Source organism: Oncorhynchus kisutch, unplaced genomic scaffold (assembly GCF_002021735.2).
Source record: "Oncorhynchus kisutch isolate 150728-3 unplaced genomic scaffold, Okis_V2 scaffold768, whole genome shotgun sequence".
NCBI lineage: Eukaryota > Metazoa > Chordata > Actinopteri > Salmoniformes > Salmonidae > Oncorhynchus > Oncorhynchus kisutch.
In genome coordinates, this window is record NW_022262713.1 from 64,610 (window position 1) to 82,215 (window position 17,606).

General features: G+C 42.8%; 2 protein-coding genes across 16 annotated transcripts in view; one reads left to right on the top strand and one right to left on the bottom strand.

Moving 5' to 3' along the window:
* Window positions 1-2,608, bottom strand: part of LOC109876722 (R3H domain-containing protein 1) — a 59,636-nt gene extending 57,028 nt beyond the window's left edge. For 5 of the 14 annotated variants that reach the window (XM_031816254.1, XM_031816251.1, XM_031816249.1 and 2 more), the window contains exon 1: window positions 1,737-1,847. The gene's annotated coding sequence lies outside the window, so the exon portion shown is untranslated. Of the gene's footprint in view, window positions 1-1,736; window positions 1,853-2,464 lie in introns of those variants that run through there. The other 9 variants (XM_031816255.1, XM_031816250.1, XM_031816252.1 and 6 more) reach the window with 5 other exon arrangements.
* The window catches only part of LOC116361898 (DNA annealing helicase and endonuclease ZRANB3), a 79,491-nt gene continuing 63,866 nt past the window's right edge, over window positions 1,982-17,606 (top strand). For both annotated transcript variants that reach the window (XM_031816260.1, XM_031816261.1), the window contains exons 1-6: window positions 1,982-2,216; window positions 2,473-2,579; window positions 2,881-3,057; window positions 14,981-14,999; window positions 15,317-15,495; window positions 16,977-17,208. In XM_031816260.1, coding sequence (XP_031672120.1) covers window positions 2,903-3,057; window positions 14,981-14,999; window positions 15,317-15,495; window positions 16,977-17,208 — 585 coding nt within the window. In that variant the 5' untranslated portion in view covers window positions 1,982-2,216; window positions 2,473-2,579; window positions 2,881-2,902. The remainder of the gene's footprint in view (window positions 2,217-2,472; window positions 2,580-2,880; window positions 3,058-14,980; window positions 15,000-15,316; window positions 15,496-16,976; window positions 17,209-17,606) is intronic.

Sequence of the window (17,606 nt, forward strand, 5' to 3'; positions counted from 1 at the left end):
CATCTAGCTATCAGCTAACTGGAGCCTTTCCTCTTTGATTAACCAACTCCAAAGCCAGACAAAAAAGGGACCACTATTTCAACAAAACTGCGGTGTCTCGGCAACGCTTCATACATTAGCCTATTAGGCGTTGCGTTTTAATTTGCTGTGAGAAGTGAAGGATGTGCTTAGTTAGGCTATATTTCCCCACCGAGTTCTCCATTTATGGCAATAGCATAATACTATCCTAATGAGCCACCCTTGGGTTGAACAGACAGCAGGGAAACACTCCTGTAGTAGACTCTGCATCCTCATTATAGAAGCGGTAGGAAGGACACTGAGCTGACATGTCACCCATTTACTTTAGTAGAATAAAACACTTTATCACACCAGCCAAGCCAATGGTAGGCACCATAATTACTGTAGGTACTTTTATGTTTTTACCTTTATTTAACTAGGAAAGTCAGTTAAGAACAAATTATTTTTTACAATGATGGCCTACACCGGCAAAACCCGTATGAAGCTGGGCCAATTGTGCGCCGCCCTATGGGACTCCAGCCGGTTGTGATACAGTCTCGACCCAGGGTGTCTGTAGTGACGCCTCAAGCACTGAGATGCATTGCCTTATTCTGCTGCACCACTCGGGAGCCCAGGTATACCTGCATAGAGAGATCCCAGCAAATTGGCAATCAAATTACACGTTATTGGTGGCATGATAGTGATTGAACATTAATACATTCCCTACTTTAGAATGAAAGTCTGAAGACAAGCCCTGTCAGTGACCGTTCTTTCAGCACTCCATCCCCCTGACAAGAGGAATAGCAAGCGATATGAGGACAGCTGAACATGATACATGAAGAGAAGTGTCATGCAGAATATGTCAAACACAATTATCCCAACTAGTTAGTGGAGCTTTAGCGTCATGGTCATGACATGCCTTGAAATAAGATGTTGTCCACGCTCCAATTATGAACTGCACCAGAGCTCGAGAACTATGTGAAGGAGTGTTTTGTTTGTGTATTGTGAACGGACACCTCTTGTGGATTTTCTCAACAGGTACCACGGACTGGGGAGCAACGTTGTTCTCTCCACCATTTTAGCATGTTATTTATTCTCACACTGACATATACAGGCTGGTGAACGTGAACCATTGCCATTAGCGGACAGTTAACGCGAAAACAAAGTTACTTCAAAAGGCACGAACTGCAGGGTATAACGTTAGTGTTCCTTAGTTCTACCAACTAGAGCTAACTAGAACAGTGTTATTTCAAACATGTATATTTAGTTTGTACAGAGGTATCATTCCTGCATGTCTAAAAATGCATAGCTAAATAGCTAGTTACTATTGTTAACTAGCCAACAGCGAGTTTGCAAAGCTAGCTAGTTGTTGATGAGGCAAACGAGCAGGCCTTGCTTCGGGGGAAGCTAGATACGTTAGCCAACCACGATAAATGATAACTATTTTAGCTAACTAGCTCGTTACCAATGACTTGTTTGTATTAAAATCAAGCCATCTAAACGCAACTCTTACCTGTGCCAAGTTGATATTTGAATTCGTTTGAGTTTAGCTAGCTAGCCAACAAGCTAGTTAGCTAACGTAGCCCTTCAGCTCGACAAATTATTCCGACCGTAGCTAGTTAGCTAACTAAGCTAGCTAAATTTGCCACTAAAATGGTCATTTGATAACCTAACTACACAAATTCACCGTTAATCCCCACAAAGAACGTGTGCGAAGAAACAAACACATGTTGTCTTACCAGAAACGTTGACAAAAACAGAATGATTTATAAAAACAGCTGCGTGTGGCCACGGAAAAGATCAGTGTGTAGCGGCAACAGACCGAGGCTAACATTCGGCACAAGACGAAACGGCAAATCCGGGAAATTGGAGAGTACAGCAGGAAGCACCGGGACTGACAGTCTGCCCAGCAAATCCGAATGAGCGTCCAGTGATCGGTCTACTGTAGGGGTCATGTACTACTAAAATTAGATGTATTGAGCATGCTTTTGAGTCTGATAGAAAAGTTGATATGAATTTGAAATCACTTAGAAAAGTATCGTTGGAATTATTTTTATTTTTTTAAACAGCTTTTTAGTCAAGATTCTAGAAAGTTGCAGGCTTCTTATCTTGAACGCAACTCCTATGGAATCCGCTACGCAAACTACGTAGTTGCTGTCAAAGTTTCCCGCGAAACTACTGCACATGCAAATCTATATCAAAACATTTCTGCACTGGTGGTCTGTATCCTCTTACTAATGTATTTTTTTCAAACTAACAAGTGCAAAGCCTTAGCATGTATAATCTCGTGTACATTTGAAGTGGGTTGAGCTGTAGCTAAAAACGTGGATGGGAATTTGCTGTGCATAGCTAGCTAGTTAGCTAACGTTACCGTGGAAGTAACCGTATTTGTCAGAGTACCCTTGTAACCATCCTCCTGTATCCCTATTCTTCCTAGCATCAATAGTCTTCTCGTTCTTTGTCTTACCTTAACAGATATCCTTGCACTGGGTAACCCAGCAGTCTCTTAGCACCTTACCAATAAGAGCAGAGGAGCGGTCATCTCGTGGCAGTTCAGCAGCCTGTTCCTGATATTGTCGCAGGTAAATCCATGCCTTGAGATGACAGTTGAGCTGAGACATGGTGCATCACCAAGATGTAAAACAGCACTGAAGGCATTTTAGTCATTTAGCAGACGCTCTTATCCATAGCATCTTACATTAGTTGGTGCATACATTTTCATACTGGCCCCCGTGGGAATCGAACCCACATGGAGACAAATTTGAGTAGTGCCTCAATTTTTTGCAAAATGCCAAAGCCAGTCCTGGTGATTAATTGTCAGCCAGGGTTGGTCTTTCTTCTTACTGTTGTTTTTTCGCTCTCTCTTTTCATTCTCTGCAAAAGCATCTAAAAGTCGAGACGGGCCATGAGTGAGGTAAAGGATAGGGATTGTGATCCCCATAACTCCCATGTTGACAGGAGATGGGACAGTCAGTTGTCAGTCCTCCCAGACAAGCTACAACAGAGACTGATGCCATTCCAAAAGGAGGGGGTCAAATTCGCCCTATCAAAGAATGGAAGGTAGGTGGTTGTTAGTGAATCAAGCCCTTTTTACATCAACAGCTTTGTCACAAAGTACTTTACAGTAACCTGGCCAAGGCCCCAAATAGTAAGCAGAAGTTTGTGCTCACTTTATTCACCAAGTCATTGTTACTTTAAAAGCAAAAAAAAAAGTTTAAATGTGTATTAAGCCTGTAGCCTGAATCACCTCAGCCTCACACTATGTGAGCAGCAGAAGAAAAAGCCAGCCAGAGCCAGACTACTCGTCCGTCAAGTCAGCCAGCCAGCCAGTCAGCCAGCCAGTCAGTCTGTCAGCCAGTCAGTCAGCCAGTCAGTCAGTCAGTCAGTCAGTCTGTCAGCCAGCCAGTCAGTCAGTCAGTCGATCAGTGGATGTAAGAATCCCAGGAGACAGGCAGTCAGGGACAGTCAGGTCAGAGTAGTCAGCCTGAGCAGTAGATCAATACAGGGACAGTAGAAGTGATGTACTGTGAGGATGAGTCATCCAGTCAATATGTTGGAGACATCAATGTGACCGTAAACACTATCTGGGCTTTGTAGGGTTCTGTGTACGGTTTCTTCATGGAGACGAGTGATGCAAGCTGTTAGCGATCAGGAGAGCCAGGTGCTGTGTTGGAGTTGTTGTAGTGGGACCAGAGGCTGAGGCGGATCAGAGTAACACACACATTGACTGCCAAGTTTGGTTAATCTTTTAGGACACCCTCCGTGGACAGAGGTTGACATGTTTGTATTGAAGAACTCTAGCTAATAGTTATATAAATTATACAGACTCTTCTAATAGAGAATCAGGTTGTTTAATTGCCCACCTCGCATCAATATGTAGCCTGGTTTGGAATTAAGTTGATGCCAATTTATTTGATTTATTATTTGTAATGCAATTTAGACGGGCTGGGAGCCTGATAGTATCTGGGGGCCTGACACTATTCCTCTTATGATAATGTAGTGTCAGTTACATTGCATTCCACTTGGACATAATGTCAGTTACATTGCATCCCACTTGGGCATAATGTCAGTTACATTGCATTCCACTTGGACATAATGTCAGTTACATTGCATTCCACTTGGGCATAATGTCAGTTACATTGCATTCCACTTGGACATAATGTCAGTTACATTGCATTCCACTTGGGCATAATGTCAGTTACATTGCATTCCACTTGGGCATAATGTCAGGTACATTGCATTCCACTTGGACATAATATAATGTCAGTTACATTGCATTCCACTTGGGCATAATGTCAGGTACATTGCATTCCACTTGGGCATAATGTCAGTTACATTGCATTCCACTTGGGCATAATGTCAGTTACATTGCATTCCACTTGGGCATAATGTCAGTTACATTGCATTCCACGTGGGCATAATGTCAGTTACATTGCATTCCACTTGGGCATAATGTCAGTTACATTGCATTCCACTTGGGCATAATGTCAGTTACATTGCATTCCACTTGGGCATAATGTCAGTTACATTGCATTCCACTTGGGCATAATGTCAGTTACATTGCATTCCACTTGGGCATAATGTCAGTTACATTGCATTCCACTTGGGCATAATGTCAGTTCCATTGCATTCCACTTGGGCATAATGTCAGTTACATTGCATTCCACTTGGGCATAATGTCAGGTACATTGCATTCCACTTGGGCATAATGTCAGTTACATTGCATTCCACTTGGGCATAATGTCAGTTACATTGCATTCCACTTGGGCATAATGTCAGTTACATTGCATTCCACTTGGACATAATGTCAGTTACATTGCATTCCACTTGGGCATAATGTCAGTTACATTGCATTCCACTTGGACATAATATAATGTCAGTTACATTGCATTCCACTTGGGCATAATGTCAGTTACATTGCATTCCACTTGGGCATAATGTCAGTTACATTGCATTCCACTTGGACATAATGTCAGTTACATTGCATTCCACTTGGGCATAATGTCAGTTACATTGCATTCCACTTGGACATAATGTCAGTTACATTGCATTCCACTTGGACATAATGTCAGTTGGCTTAAACATTGTATTTGAATGAGGTTGTGCGAAGTACATCACATGCCATCTAACTAAAGCGTTATTGTAAGTGTCTGCCGGGGCCACTTGTAAGGGTTGCCACGCCGACGCTGGTGTTACAACAGATCAATAGACAGACAGACTGTGTTGTTGCTTCTCTTGCCTGAGCTTCAAAATCACTGTGAAATCCAATACCAGATGTTGATGTTGATGTGTGCATCAAATCCCCGGACCCCAACACAGATCCCCAACACACAACTGGTCCCCGATGATATTCTCAGTTTGGATGTCATGTGTGATTGGTCACATCCTTAGCCAATAGATTTAAAGATATGACTTTAAAATAAGTTTAAACTACCCCCCTCCTTATTGTATGATATAAACAGTGTTTCATTCGAGATGGGGGGGTGTAAATGTCAGCCAGGCGTTTGCTTTGCTGAGCCAGACTGAGCAGAAACAGCTCTACATCAATTATAAAGGCTGATTATTGAATTAATTACAAAATGCTGATTCATCACGATGCAGTGACAAGGAAAATATGACAAGTATGTAAAATAGCTTTATTTTCATGCTGACATGGGCCTAGTGAATGACTTCGCTTAATGATCCTAGAGCTTGTAGATCTGATAGGATTAGTGAGGTGTGTTCCCATTTTAAAACGTTTAAGTTTTATTGTTTACAGTGAAATGCCTTTTTTGCTAACTCTAAACCCAACAATACAGTAATCAATAACTGTGTAATACTAAAAATAACATAAGGTTGTTGATTATTAAAAGATAGGTACAGGTCCCAGAAAAAATCATCCCGCTACTTAAATAGCCTACCTGCCCGTTGATAAGAAAGCATGAATAATATGAATGTATGGTAATGTATGAGCCTCAGTGTAAGTAGTCTAGTCTATGCTCCATTCATTGAAGACAAGATAAAAGACTTAAATGATTGTGTGGAAGGTCAAAGACCCCGCCTCCATCCCGGGAGGAGGAGCTACGTTTACAGACATCTTGGTGCTGGTGGGTTTCACAGATAACATGAAAACGTTGTTCAACGTGCTGTTGTCAAGCAACGGTGGCAGTCAGAGTATCCTCCATGAAACCAGCTGTCTGGCTGAACGGGCCTCCTATTCCCTGTATAGTGCATTACTTTTGACAACAGCCTGGGCTAAAAAGGAGTGTACTACATAGGGAACAGGGTGCCTTTTGGGATGCACCCAGGTTATTGAAAGAAGAATGATTAATGTGTGGAGAAATGGAAAGCACCTGGCTGAAAGGAGCCTCTCTCGCTGTCTTTCTCCCTCTGTTTTCTCTCTCTCTATCTCTCTCGATCTCTCCCTCCCTCTCTCCCTCCCTCTCTCCCTCCCTCTCTCCATCTCTCTACTCCCATTGTGTGTGTATGCATTATGCTGGTTGAGCAGAGTGGGCTGGCAATTAGAAGAAACACCAGTGGAAGGTGCTCATTAATCATGCTGTTCAACTGAAGGGGAGGGAGGGGGATCACAACTGCTTTTCTCATGGGTAGACTAGCTCTACCTACCTGGGCTACATTTTGAATATCACATCTCACGATCATTGCAGACTGGTGTTGCCTACCTGTGTTACATTTTACATTCAAGTAATTTAACAGACGCTCTTATCCACAGAGACTTACAATCAGTCCATTCTACTAAAGAAGCCCAAACGACCACGAACAGCCATGATAATCATAATTAGGAGAAGCCTAAAACCTATTTCAATATACAGTGCATTCTGGAAGTATTCAGACCCCTTGACTTATTCTAAAATTGATTACATAGTCCCCCCCCCCCCCCCCCCCCCCCCCTCCCCTCTCATCAATCTACCCACAATACCCCATAATGACAAAGCAAAAACAGATTTAAGAAATGTTTGCAAATGTATATATATATATTTTTTTAACGTAAATATCAAATGTACATAAGCATTCAGTACTCAGTACTTTGTTGAAGCACCTTTGGCAGCGATTACAACATCGAGTCTTCTTGAGTATGACGCTACAAGCTTGGCACACCTGTATTTGGGGAGTTTCTCTCATTGTTCTATGCAGATCCTCTCAAGCTCTGTCAGATTGGCTATTTTTAGGTCTCCCCAGAGATGTTAGATCGGGTTCAAGTCCGGGCTCTGGCTGGGCCACTTGAGCATTCAGAGACTTGTCCCGAAGCCACTCCTGTGTTGTCTTGGCTGTGTGCTTAGGGTCGTTGTCCTGTTGAAAGTTGAACCTTCACTCTGGAGCAGGTTTTCATCAAGGATCTCTCTGTACTTTGCTCTGTTCATCTTTCCCTCGACCCTGACTAGTCTCCCAGTCCCTGCCGCAGAAAAACCTCCCCGCAGCATGATGCTGCCACCACCATGCTTCACCGTAGGGATGGTGCCAGGTTTCCTCCAGACATGACACTTGGCATTCAGGCCAAAGAGTTTTATCAGATCAGACCAGAGAATCTTGTTTCTCACGGTCTGAGAGTCCTTTAGGTGCCTTTTGGCAAATTCCAAGCAGGCTGGTATGTGCCTTTTACTGAGGAGTGGCTTCCGTCTGGCCACTCTACCATAAAGGCCTGATTGGTGGAGTGCTGCAGAGATGGTTGTCCTTCTGGAAGGTTCTCCCATCTCCATACAAGAACTCTGGAGCTCTGTCAGAGTGACCATTTGGGTTCTTGGTCACCTCCCTGACCAAGGCGCTTTTCCCCCGAGTGCTCAATTTGGCTGACCGGTCAGCTCTAGGAAGAGTCTTGTTGGTTCCAAACTTCTTCCATTTAAGAATGATGGAGGCCACTGTGTTCTTGGGGACCTTCAATGCTGCAGAAATGTTTTGGGTTTTCTATCCCCAGGGAAGGGGTCTGAATATTTTCCGAGTGCACTGTAGCTACTATCTGAAAAATAAATGCTAGAAAGTGTGTTGGTGGAATCCGTCATGAACAGGGAGGTGTGGATAAAAGCCTGTTTTGTAAAAGCTGGTGGAGGGAACAGGCTAACAGCGTATAACCTTGTGAGCAGGGTAATAAAACTGTCATCATTGATCTGTGGACCTACTAGAATTGCAAAGGGAGGAAGCTGTGGTGTGATTATGTTTTGAGTGGCAGTGGCTCTGTCGTATCCAACTGATGGACAGACCTGAATGGAAATCATACCTCTTATTTGTGCTGATGTTGATTATGTCATAATACATTTAGCAATATCAACTTGATTCTCAGTTTGAAATGGGGACCATAGTCTAGGCTATATTGTTACTGCACACTCACTAGACTAATATATATATACATATATAGACACTACAGGGCCTTCAGAAAGTATTCATACCCCTTGACTTATTCCACATTTAGTTGTGTTACGTTCCCCAGCAAGAATGTCATTCAAACAGAAAGGGGAACTAACAGAGTCACTGACAACAGCCTAAACAGGTTCAGGAGGGCTTCTGAAAGACACTCATGGGGGTGTCCACTGAAAGTTGACGAGCAACAACGGGGACTTAAAAGACACCCACCATGAACGCCCACTAAATTTGTCCAAGAAGAGGCAAACAAAAGGACAATCCAACACAACTTAAAGACAGGGAACAAACTAAACATCAGATGAAGGAATGTTTGTGTAAAAATCACAATAGGGAGCGCCAACTGAAGGTGTTTTGGTGATGGTGTTTTTGGAGCATGATAGTTTGTTGGTGATGTGGACACCAAGGAACTTAACTCTCGACCTGCTCCACTGCAGCAACGTCGATGTTAACGGGGACCTGTTCGGCCCTCCTTTTCCTGTAGTCCACAATCAGCTCCTTTTGTTTTGTTCACATTGAGGGAGAGAGTGTGGTGCCAGGACAACAACGATAGGTCTCTGACCTGCTCCGTATAGGCTGTCTCATCGTGGTTGATCAGGCCTACCACTGTTGCGTCGTCTGCAAACTTAATGATGGTGTTGGAGTCATGCTTGGCCACGCAGTCGTGGGTGAACAGGGAGTACAGGAGGGGACTAAGCACATACCCCTGCATGCCACATAACATGATTCCGCCACCACCATGCTTCACGGTAGGGACGGTGTTAGACGGGTGATTCGCGGTTCCTGGTTTTCTCCAGACATAGCGCTTTGCATTCAGAACGAAGAGTTCAATTTCAGTCTCATCAGACCACAGAATCTTTTGCCTTATGATCTGAGTCTCAGGTGCCTTTTTGCAAACTCCAGTCGTGCTGTCAAGTGCCTTTTTTTCCAGGAGTGGCTTCCGTCTGGCAACTCTCCTATAAAGGCAAGATTGGTGAAGTTCTGTAGATACACAGTTGTTCTTCTGGCATGTTCTCCCATCTCAGTCAAGGAACTCTGTACTTTTGTCAGTGGTCATTGAGTTCTTGGTCACCTCTCTGACCAAGGTCCTTCTTGTCCAGTTGTTCAGTTTGATCAGAGGGCCAGCTGTAGGCAGAGCCTGGGTAGTTCCAAGGTCCTTCTTGTCCAGTTGTTCAGTTTGATCAGAGGGCCAGCTGTAGGCAGAGCCTGGGTAGTTCCAAGGTCCTTCTTGTCCAGTTGTTCAGTTTGGTCAGAGGGCCAGCTGTAGGCAGAGTCTGGGTAGTTCCAAGGTCCTTCTTGTCCAGTTGTTCAGTTTGGTCAGAGGGCCAGCTGTAGGCAGAGCCTGGGTAGTTCCAAGGTCCTTCTTGTCCAGTTGTTCAGTTTGGTCAGAGGGCCAGCTGTAGGCAGAGTCTGGGTAGTTCCAAGGTCCTTCTTGTCCAGTTGTTCAGTTTGGTCAGAGGGCCAGCTGTAGGCAGAGTCTGGGTAGTTCCATAATTCTCTCAATGATGGAGACCACTGTGCTCTTGGAATCCATTGTTTTATACCCTCCCCCAGATATATGCCTCATGACAATTCTATCTTGGAGCTCTACGGACAGTTCCCTGGACTTCAGGGGATAGTTCCTGCTCTGACATGCACTGTCATCTGTGGCGCCTTATATAGACAGGTGGGTTTCTTTCTATGTCCAAACAATTGAATTGGCCACAGGTGGAATCCAGCCAAGTTGTGGTGACGTCTCATCGTTGATCAAAGGAAATTGGATGCACCTGAGCAATTGGGAGTGTCATAGCAAAGGGGTGTGAATACTTACTGTGTGTAAATTTAGATATTTCTGTATTTCATTTTCAGTAAATTATCAACTTTCTAAAAACATGTTTTTACTTTGTCATTATGGGTATTGTGTGTAGATGGGTGAGAGCAATTCAGGCTGTAACACAACAACATGTGGAATAGGTCCAGGGGTCTGAATACTCCCTGAAGACACTGTACATACATACTCACTCACTACCGGAAGGTTGCAAGTTCAAACCCCGGAGCTGACAAGGTACAAATCTGTTGTTCTGCCCCTGAACAGGCAGTTAACCCACTGTTCCTAGGCTGTCATTGAAAATAAGAATTTGTTCTTAACTGACTTGCCTAGTTAAATAAAGGTAAAATAAAATAAAAAAATTGATTGACACTCCCACACAAAACCCACACACATTCATATACACTACATATGCTAACACACACACATACCGACACAACACAAACACACATGCACACGCGCACACGCACACACACACACACGTTTACACTCATCATTGTTACTGCTACTCTGTTCTTTATTTTTCCCTTAATATTATCTATCCTGATGCCTAGTCACTTTACCCTGCCTTCATATACATATCTACCTCAAATACCTTATTATTATCTATCCTGACGCCTAGTCACTTTACCCTGCCTTCATATACATATCTACCTCAAATACCTTATTATTATCTATCCTGACGCCTAGTCACTTTACCCTGCCTTCATGTACATATCTACCTCAAATACCTTATTATTATCTATCCTGATGTCTAGTCACTTTACCCTGCCTTCATATACATATCTACCTCAAATACCTTATTATTATCTATCCTGATGTCTAGTCACTTTACCCTGCCTTCATATACATATCTACCTCAAATACCTTATTATTATCTATCCTGATGTCTAGTCACTTTACCCTGCCTTCATATACATATCTACCTCAAATACCTTATTATTATCTATCCTGATGTCTACACTGACTGCCAACACACTGTCAATGCCACTGACTCTACTCCAGCCACTTTAATCATGGGAATTGATGGGAAATGATGTAAATATATCACTAGCCACTTTAAACAATGCTACCTTATATAATGTTACTTACCCTACATTATTCATCTCATATGCATGCGTAGATACTGTACTCTATATCATCGACTGCATCCTTATGTAATACATGTATCACTAGCCACTTTAACTATGCCACTTTGTTTACATACTCATCTCATTTGTATATACTGTACTCGATACCATCTACTGTATCTTGCCTATGCTCCTCTGTACCATCACTCATTCATATATCCTTATGTACATATTCTTTATCCCCTTACACTGTGTATAAGACAGTAGTTTTGGAATTGTTAGTTAGATTACTTGTTGGTTATTACTGCATTGTCGGAACTAGAAGCACAAGCATTTCGCTACACTCGCATTAACATCTGCTAACCATGTGTATGTGACAAATAAAATTTGATTTGATTTGATTAGTCACTTTACCCTGCCTTCATGTACATATCTACCTCAATTACCTCATACCTCTGCACATTGATCTGGTACTGGTACTTCCTGTATATAGCTGCACATTGATCTGGTACTTCCTGTATATAGCTGCACATTGATCTGGTACTTCCTGTATATAGCTGCACATTGATCTGGTACTTCCTGTATATAGCTGCACATTGATCTGGTACTTCCTGTATATAGCTCCACATTGATCTGGTACTTCCTGTATATAGCTCCACATTGATCTGGTACTTCCTGTATATAGCTCCACGTTGATCTGGTACTTCCTGTATATAGCTCCACGTTGATCTGGTACTTCCTGTATATAGCTCCACATTGATCTGGTACTTCCTGTATATAGCTGCACATTGATCTGGTACTTCCTGTATATAGCTCCACATTGATCTGGTACTTCCTGTATATAGCTCCACATTGATCTGGTACTTCCTGTATATAGCTCCACATTGATCTGGTACTTCCTGTATATAGCTCCACATTGATCTGGTACTTCCTGTATATAGCTGCACATTGATCTGGTACTTCCTGTATATAGCTGCACATTGATCTGGTACTTCCTGTATATAGCTCCACATTGATCTGGTACTTCCTGTATATAGCTCCACATTGATCTGGTACTTCCTGTATATAGCTCCACATTGATCTGGTACTTCCTGTATATAGCTCCACATTGATCTGGTACTTCCTGTATATAGCTCCACATTGATCTGGTACTTCCTGTATATAGCTCCACATTGATCTGGTACTTCCTGTATATAGCTCCACATTGATCTGGTACTTCCTGTATATAGCTCCACATTGATCTGGTACTTCCTGTATATAGCTCCACATTGATCTGGTACTTCCTGTATATAGCTGCACATTGATCTGGTACTTCCTGTATATAGCTCCACATTGATCTGGTACTTCCTGTATATAGCTGCACATTGATCTGGTACTTCCTGTATATAGCTGCACATTGATCTGGTACTTCCTGTATATAGCTCCACATTGATCTGGTACTTCCTGTATATAGCTGCACATTGATCTGGTACTTCCTGTATATAGCTCCACATTGATCTGGTACTTCCTGTATATAGCTCCACATTGATCTGGTACTTCCTGTATATAGCTGCACATTGATCTGGTACTTCCTGTATATAGCTCCACATTGATCTGGTACTTCCTGTATATAGCTGCACATTGATCTGGTACTTCCTGTATATAGCTGCACATTGATCTGGTACTTCCTGTATATAGCTGCACATTGATCTGGTACTTCCTGTATATAGCTCCACATTGATCTGGTACTTCCTGTATATAGCTCCACATTGATCTGGTACTTCCTGTATATAGCTCCACATTGATCTGGTACTTCCTGTATATAGCTGCACATTGATCTGGTACTTCCTGTATATAGCTGCACATTGATCTGGTACTTCCTGTATATAGCTGCACATTGATCTGGTACTTCCTGTATATAGCTGCACATTGATCTGGTACTTCCTGTATATAGCTCCACATTGATCTGGTACTTCCTGTATATAGCTCCACATTGATCTGGTACTTCCTGTATATAGCTGCACATTGATCTGGTACTTCCTGTATATAGCTCCACATTGATCTGGTACTTCCTGTATATAGCTGCACATTGATCTGGTACTTCCTGTATATAGCTGCACATTGATCTGGTACTTCCTGTATATAGCTGCACATTGATCTGGTACTTCCTGTATATAGCTCCACATTGATCTGGTACTTCCTGTATATAGCTCCACATTGATCTGGTACTTCCTGTATATAGCTCCACATTGATCTGGTACTTCCTGTATATAGCTGCACATTGATCTGGTACTTCCTGTATATAGCTCCACATTGATCTGGTACTTCCTGTATATAGCACCACATTGATCTGGTACTTCCTGTATATAGCTCCACATTGATCTGGTACTTCCTGTATATAGCTGCACATTGATCTGGTACTTCCTGTATATAGCTCCACATTGATCTGGTACTTCCTGTATATAGCTCCACATTGATCTGGTACTTCCTGTATATAGCTGCACATTGATCTGGTACTTCCTGTATATAGCTGCACATTGATCTGGTACTTCCTGTATATAGCTGCACATTGATCTGGTACTTCCTGTATATAGCTCCACATTGATCTGGTACTTCCTGTATATAGCTGCACATTGATCTGGTACTTCCTGTATATAGCTCCACATTGATCTGGTACTTCCTGTATATAGCTCCACATTGATCTGGTACTTCCTGTATATAGCTCCACATTGATCTGGTACTTCCTGTATATAGCTCCACATTGATCTGGTACTTCCTGTATATAGCTCCACATTGATCTGGTACTTCCTGTATATAGCTGCACATTGATCTGGTACTTCCTGTATATAGCTCCACATTGATCTGGTACTTCCTGTATATAGCTGCACATTGATCTGGTACTTCCTGTATATAGCTCCACATTGATCTGGTACTTCCTGTATATAGCTGCACATTGATCTGGTACTTCCTGTATATAGCTCCACATTGATCTGGTACTTCCTGTATATAGCTGCACATTGATCTGGTACTTCCTGTATATAGCTGCACATTGATCTGGTACTTCCTGTATATAGCTGCACATTGATCTGGTACTTCCTGTATATAGCTCCACATTGATCTGGTACTTCCTGTATATAGCTGCACATTGATCTGGTACTTCCTGTATATAGCTCCACATTGATCTGGTACTTCCTGTATATAGCTCCACATTGATCTGGTACTTCCTGTATATAGCTCCACATTGATCTGGTACTTCCTGTATATAGCTCCACATTGATCTGGTACTTCCTGTATATAGCTCCACATTGATCTGGTACTTCCTGTATATAGCTGCACATTGATCTGGTACTTCCTGTATATAGCTCCACATTGATCTGGTACTTCCTGTATATAGCTGCACATTGATCTGGTACTTCCTGTATATAGCTCCACATTGATCTGGTACTTCCTGTATATAGCTCCACATTGATCTGGTACTTCCTGTATATAGCTGCACATTGATCTGGTACTTCCTGTATATAGCTCCACATTGATCTGGTACTTCCTGTATAACTCCATTCTTGTGTTAGTGTTTTATTAGTATTATTATTTTTAGACTGTGTTGTTGGGAAAGGGGCTCGTAAACGAGCATTACACGGTAAAGTCTACACCTGTTGTATTCGGCGCATGTGACCAATCCATTTGGATTTGATTGCTAGTGCAATATTGCGTGAATACATGAAGTATTCTATGTCCTCCACTCTCAACCCCCCCGTCGTTCTCTTCTCTGTTTCAGGTGTATGATCGCAGATGAGGTAAGCCCTGAGGCACACACAACCCAACTCCCCAGTCCTATCAAATCTATTTTCCTCAAATAATATATGCTATGCTTCCCTCTGAATTAATTTGTCAAGTTTAAGAAACCTTCCTAGCCATGTAATCATTTTTGACATAAAGTCATTCTAGAATGTATTGGTGTCTCAGAATGTCAGGAACACTCCATCACATGCTTCCTTTGAGCCAGGCAATGATTGTGTTCGGTTTGTTTTGTTTTTGAAATGGGTTTTCATGGATTATATCCATACATCATTGTTTTCATCCTCCACATTGTACTGTTAATCCTCTTCTCCAGATGGGTCTAGGGAAGACGGTTCAGGCTATCTCTGTGGCCTACGCCTACAGACAGGAGTGGCCTCTGCTCATCGTGGTGCCCTCTTCTCTAAAGTACCCCTGGATCGAGGAGATGGAGAGGTGGATCCCTGAGCTCAACCCTGGAGATATCAACCTGGTGGAGACGAAGAGTGACACGCTGTACGTTACCCCATGTTAACTTCACCTGGACTCAGGTCTGCTTTTCCTGCGCTGCTTGGTTGTGGTCCTGGTTTCCCTACTGAAGTTCTCCTCCTGTTAAAATGCAGGTTAATGTTTTTAGTTTGTTCTAGAGTGGTCAGAGTGGTCAGAGTGGTCACTAACTAGCACAGCCACAAAGTCATCAACTCTTAACTAACCTTAACCACACTGCTAACCCTAATGTCTAACCCTAACCTTAACCACACTGCTAACCCTAATGTCTAACCTTAACCACACTGCTAACCCTAATGTCTAACCCTAACCTTAACCACACTGCTAACCCTAATGTCGAACCTTAACCACACTGCTAACCCTAATGTCTAACCCTAACCTTAACCACACTGCTAATCCTAATGTCTAACCTTAACCACACTGCTAACCCTAACCTTAACCACACTGCTAACCCCAATGTCTAACCCTAACCTTAACCACACTGCTAACCCCAATGTCTAACCCTAACCTTAACCACACTGCTAACCCCAATGTCTAACCCTAACCTTAACCACACTGCTAACCCCAATGTCTAACACTAACCTTAACCACACTGCTAACCTCAATGTCTAACCCTAACCACACTGCTAACCCCAATGTCTAACCCTAACCTTAACCACACTGCTAACCCTAATGTCTAACCCTAACCTTAACCACACTGCTAACCCTAATGTTTAACCTTAACCACACTGCTAACCCTAATGTCTAACCCTAACCTTAACCACACTGCTAACCCTAATGTCTAACCTTAACCACACTGCTAACCCCAATGTCTAACCTTAACCACACTGCTAACCCCAATGTCTAACCTTAACCACACTGCTAACCCTAATGTCTAACCCTAACCACACTGCTAACCCTAATGTCTAACCCTAACCACACTGCTAACCCTAACCTTAACCACACTGCTAACCCTAATGTCAAACTATAACCTTCAATTAAGACCAAAAAGCTCATTTTGTTTTCATGATTTTTACAACATAGTACATGTTGACTTTGCAGCTGGTCTAACTAAGGGAGATCTTTCAGTTCTGCCTCCTGGACAAGACTCATGACAATAAATGTTAACCTGCAGTTTAAAATTGTAAATGTGCAAATTGATATTTTCATTCCTGCTAAATGAAGGTCTATTTTCTCAATCAATTTAGTTCAAGTTGACAGTATCAGTACAGCAGCAGTCAATGTTTTCACTGTTAGAGATGATCGATAATCGGTGTGTCTCTGTCCACTCTACAGAGGCAGTACGGTAACAGTGTTGGGTTACGGGCTGGTCACCACAGACCCATTATAACACACTAACCCATACATAACACATTATAACCCTCTGTGTGTTATATAGGGGGATCAGTAGCAGTAAGGTAACAGTGTTGGGTTACGGGCTGGTCACCACATACCCATTATAACACACTAACCCATACATAACACATTATAACCCTCTGTGTGTTATATAGGGGGATCAGTAGCAGTAAGGTAACAGTTTTAGGTTACGGGCTGCTCACCACAGATGCACGCCCCCTGGTGGAGGCTCTGACCAGACAGAGGTTTAATGTGGTGGTGGTGGATGAGTCCCACTACCTCAAATCCAGGAACGCAGCCAGGTCTAAGATACTGGTACCACTCATCCAGAACGCCAAGCGGGCCATCCTACTGACGGGCACCCCGGCCCTGGGACGGCCAGAGGAGGTACGGTACCCCCGAAGGTCCAAACGTCCGAACACACGCCATCCCCCGATCACACATTTCTGTTCTATTCTGACATTTGAACCAGCTTGGCCCGCTGGGATCCTATCATTCCATTAGTACTTCACAGACACAGATCTGCATTGAACCTGTCTGCGTCTAGAGGAAGCATGAAGGGCTGGTTGAGTACAGATGGTCTGGGATTTAAAGGCTCTAGAAACCATTGCAGCTCTGTTCTTTCTGTAGTATTTATAACTTTAAAATGACACACACACACACACACACACACACACACACACACACACACACACACACACACCAACCACAGAGCCCGTGCCAGAGAACCAGCATCGCTCCTTTCCTTCCACCCACGCGTTACTATTGTTCCCGACACCAAACCT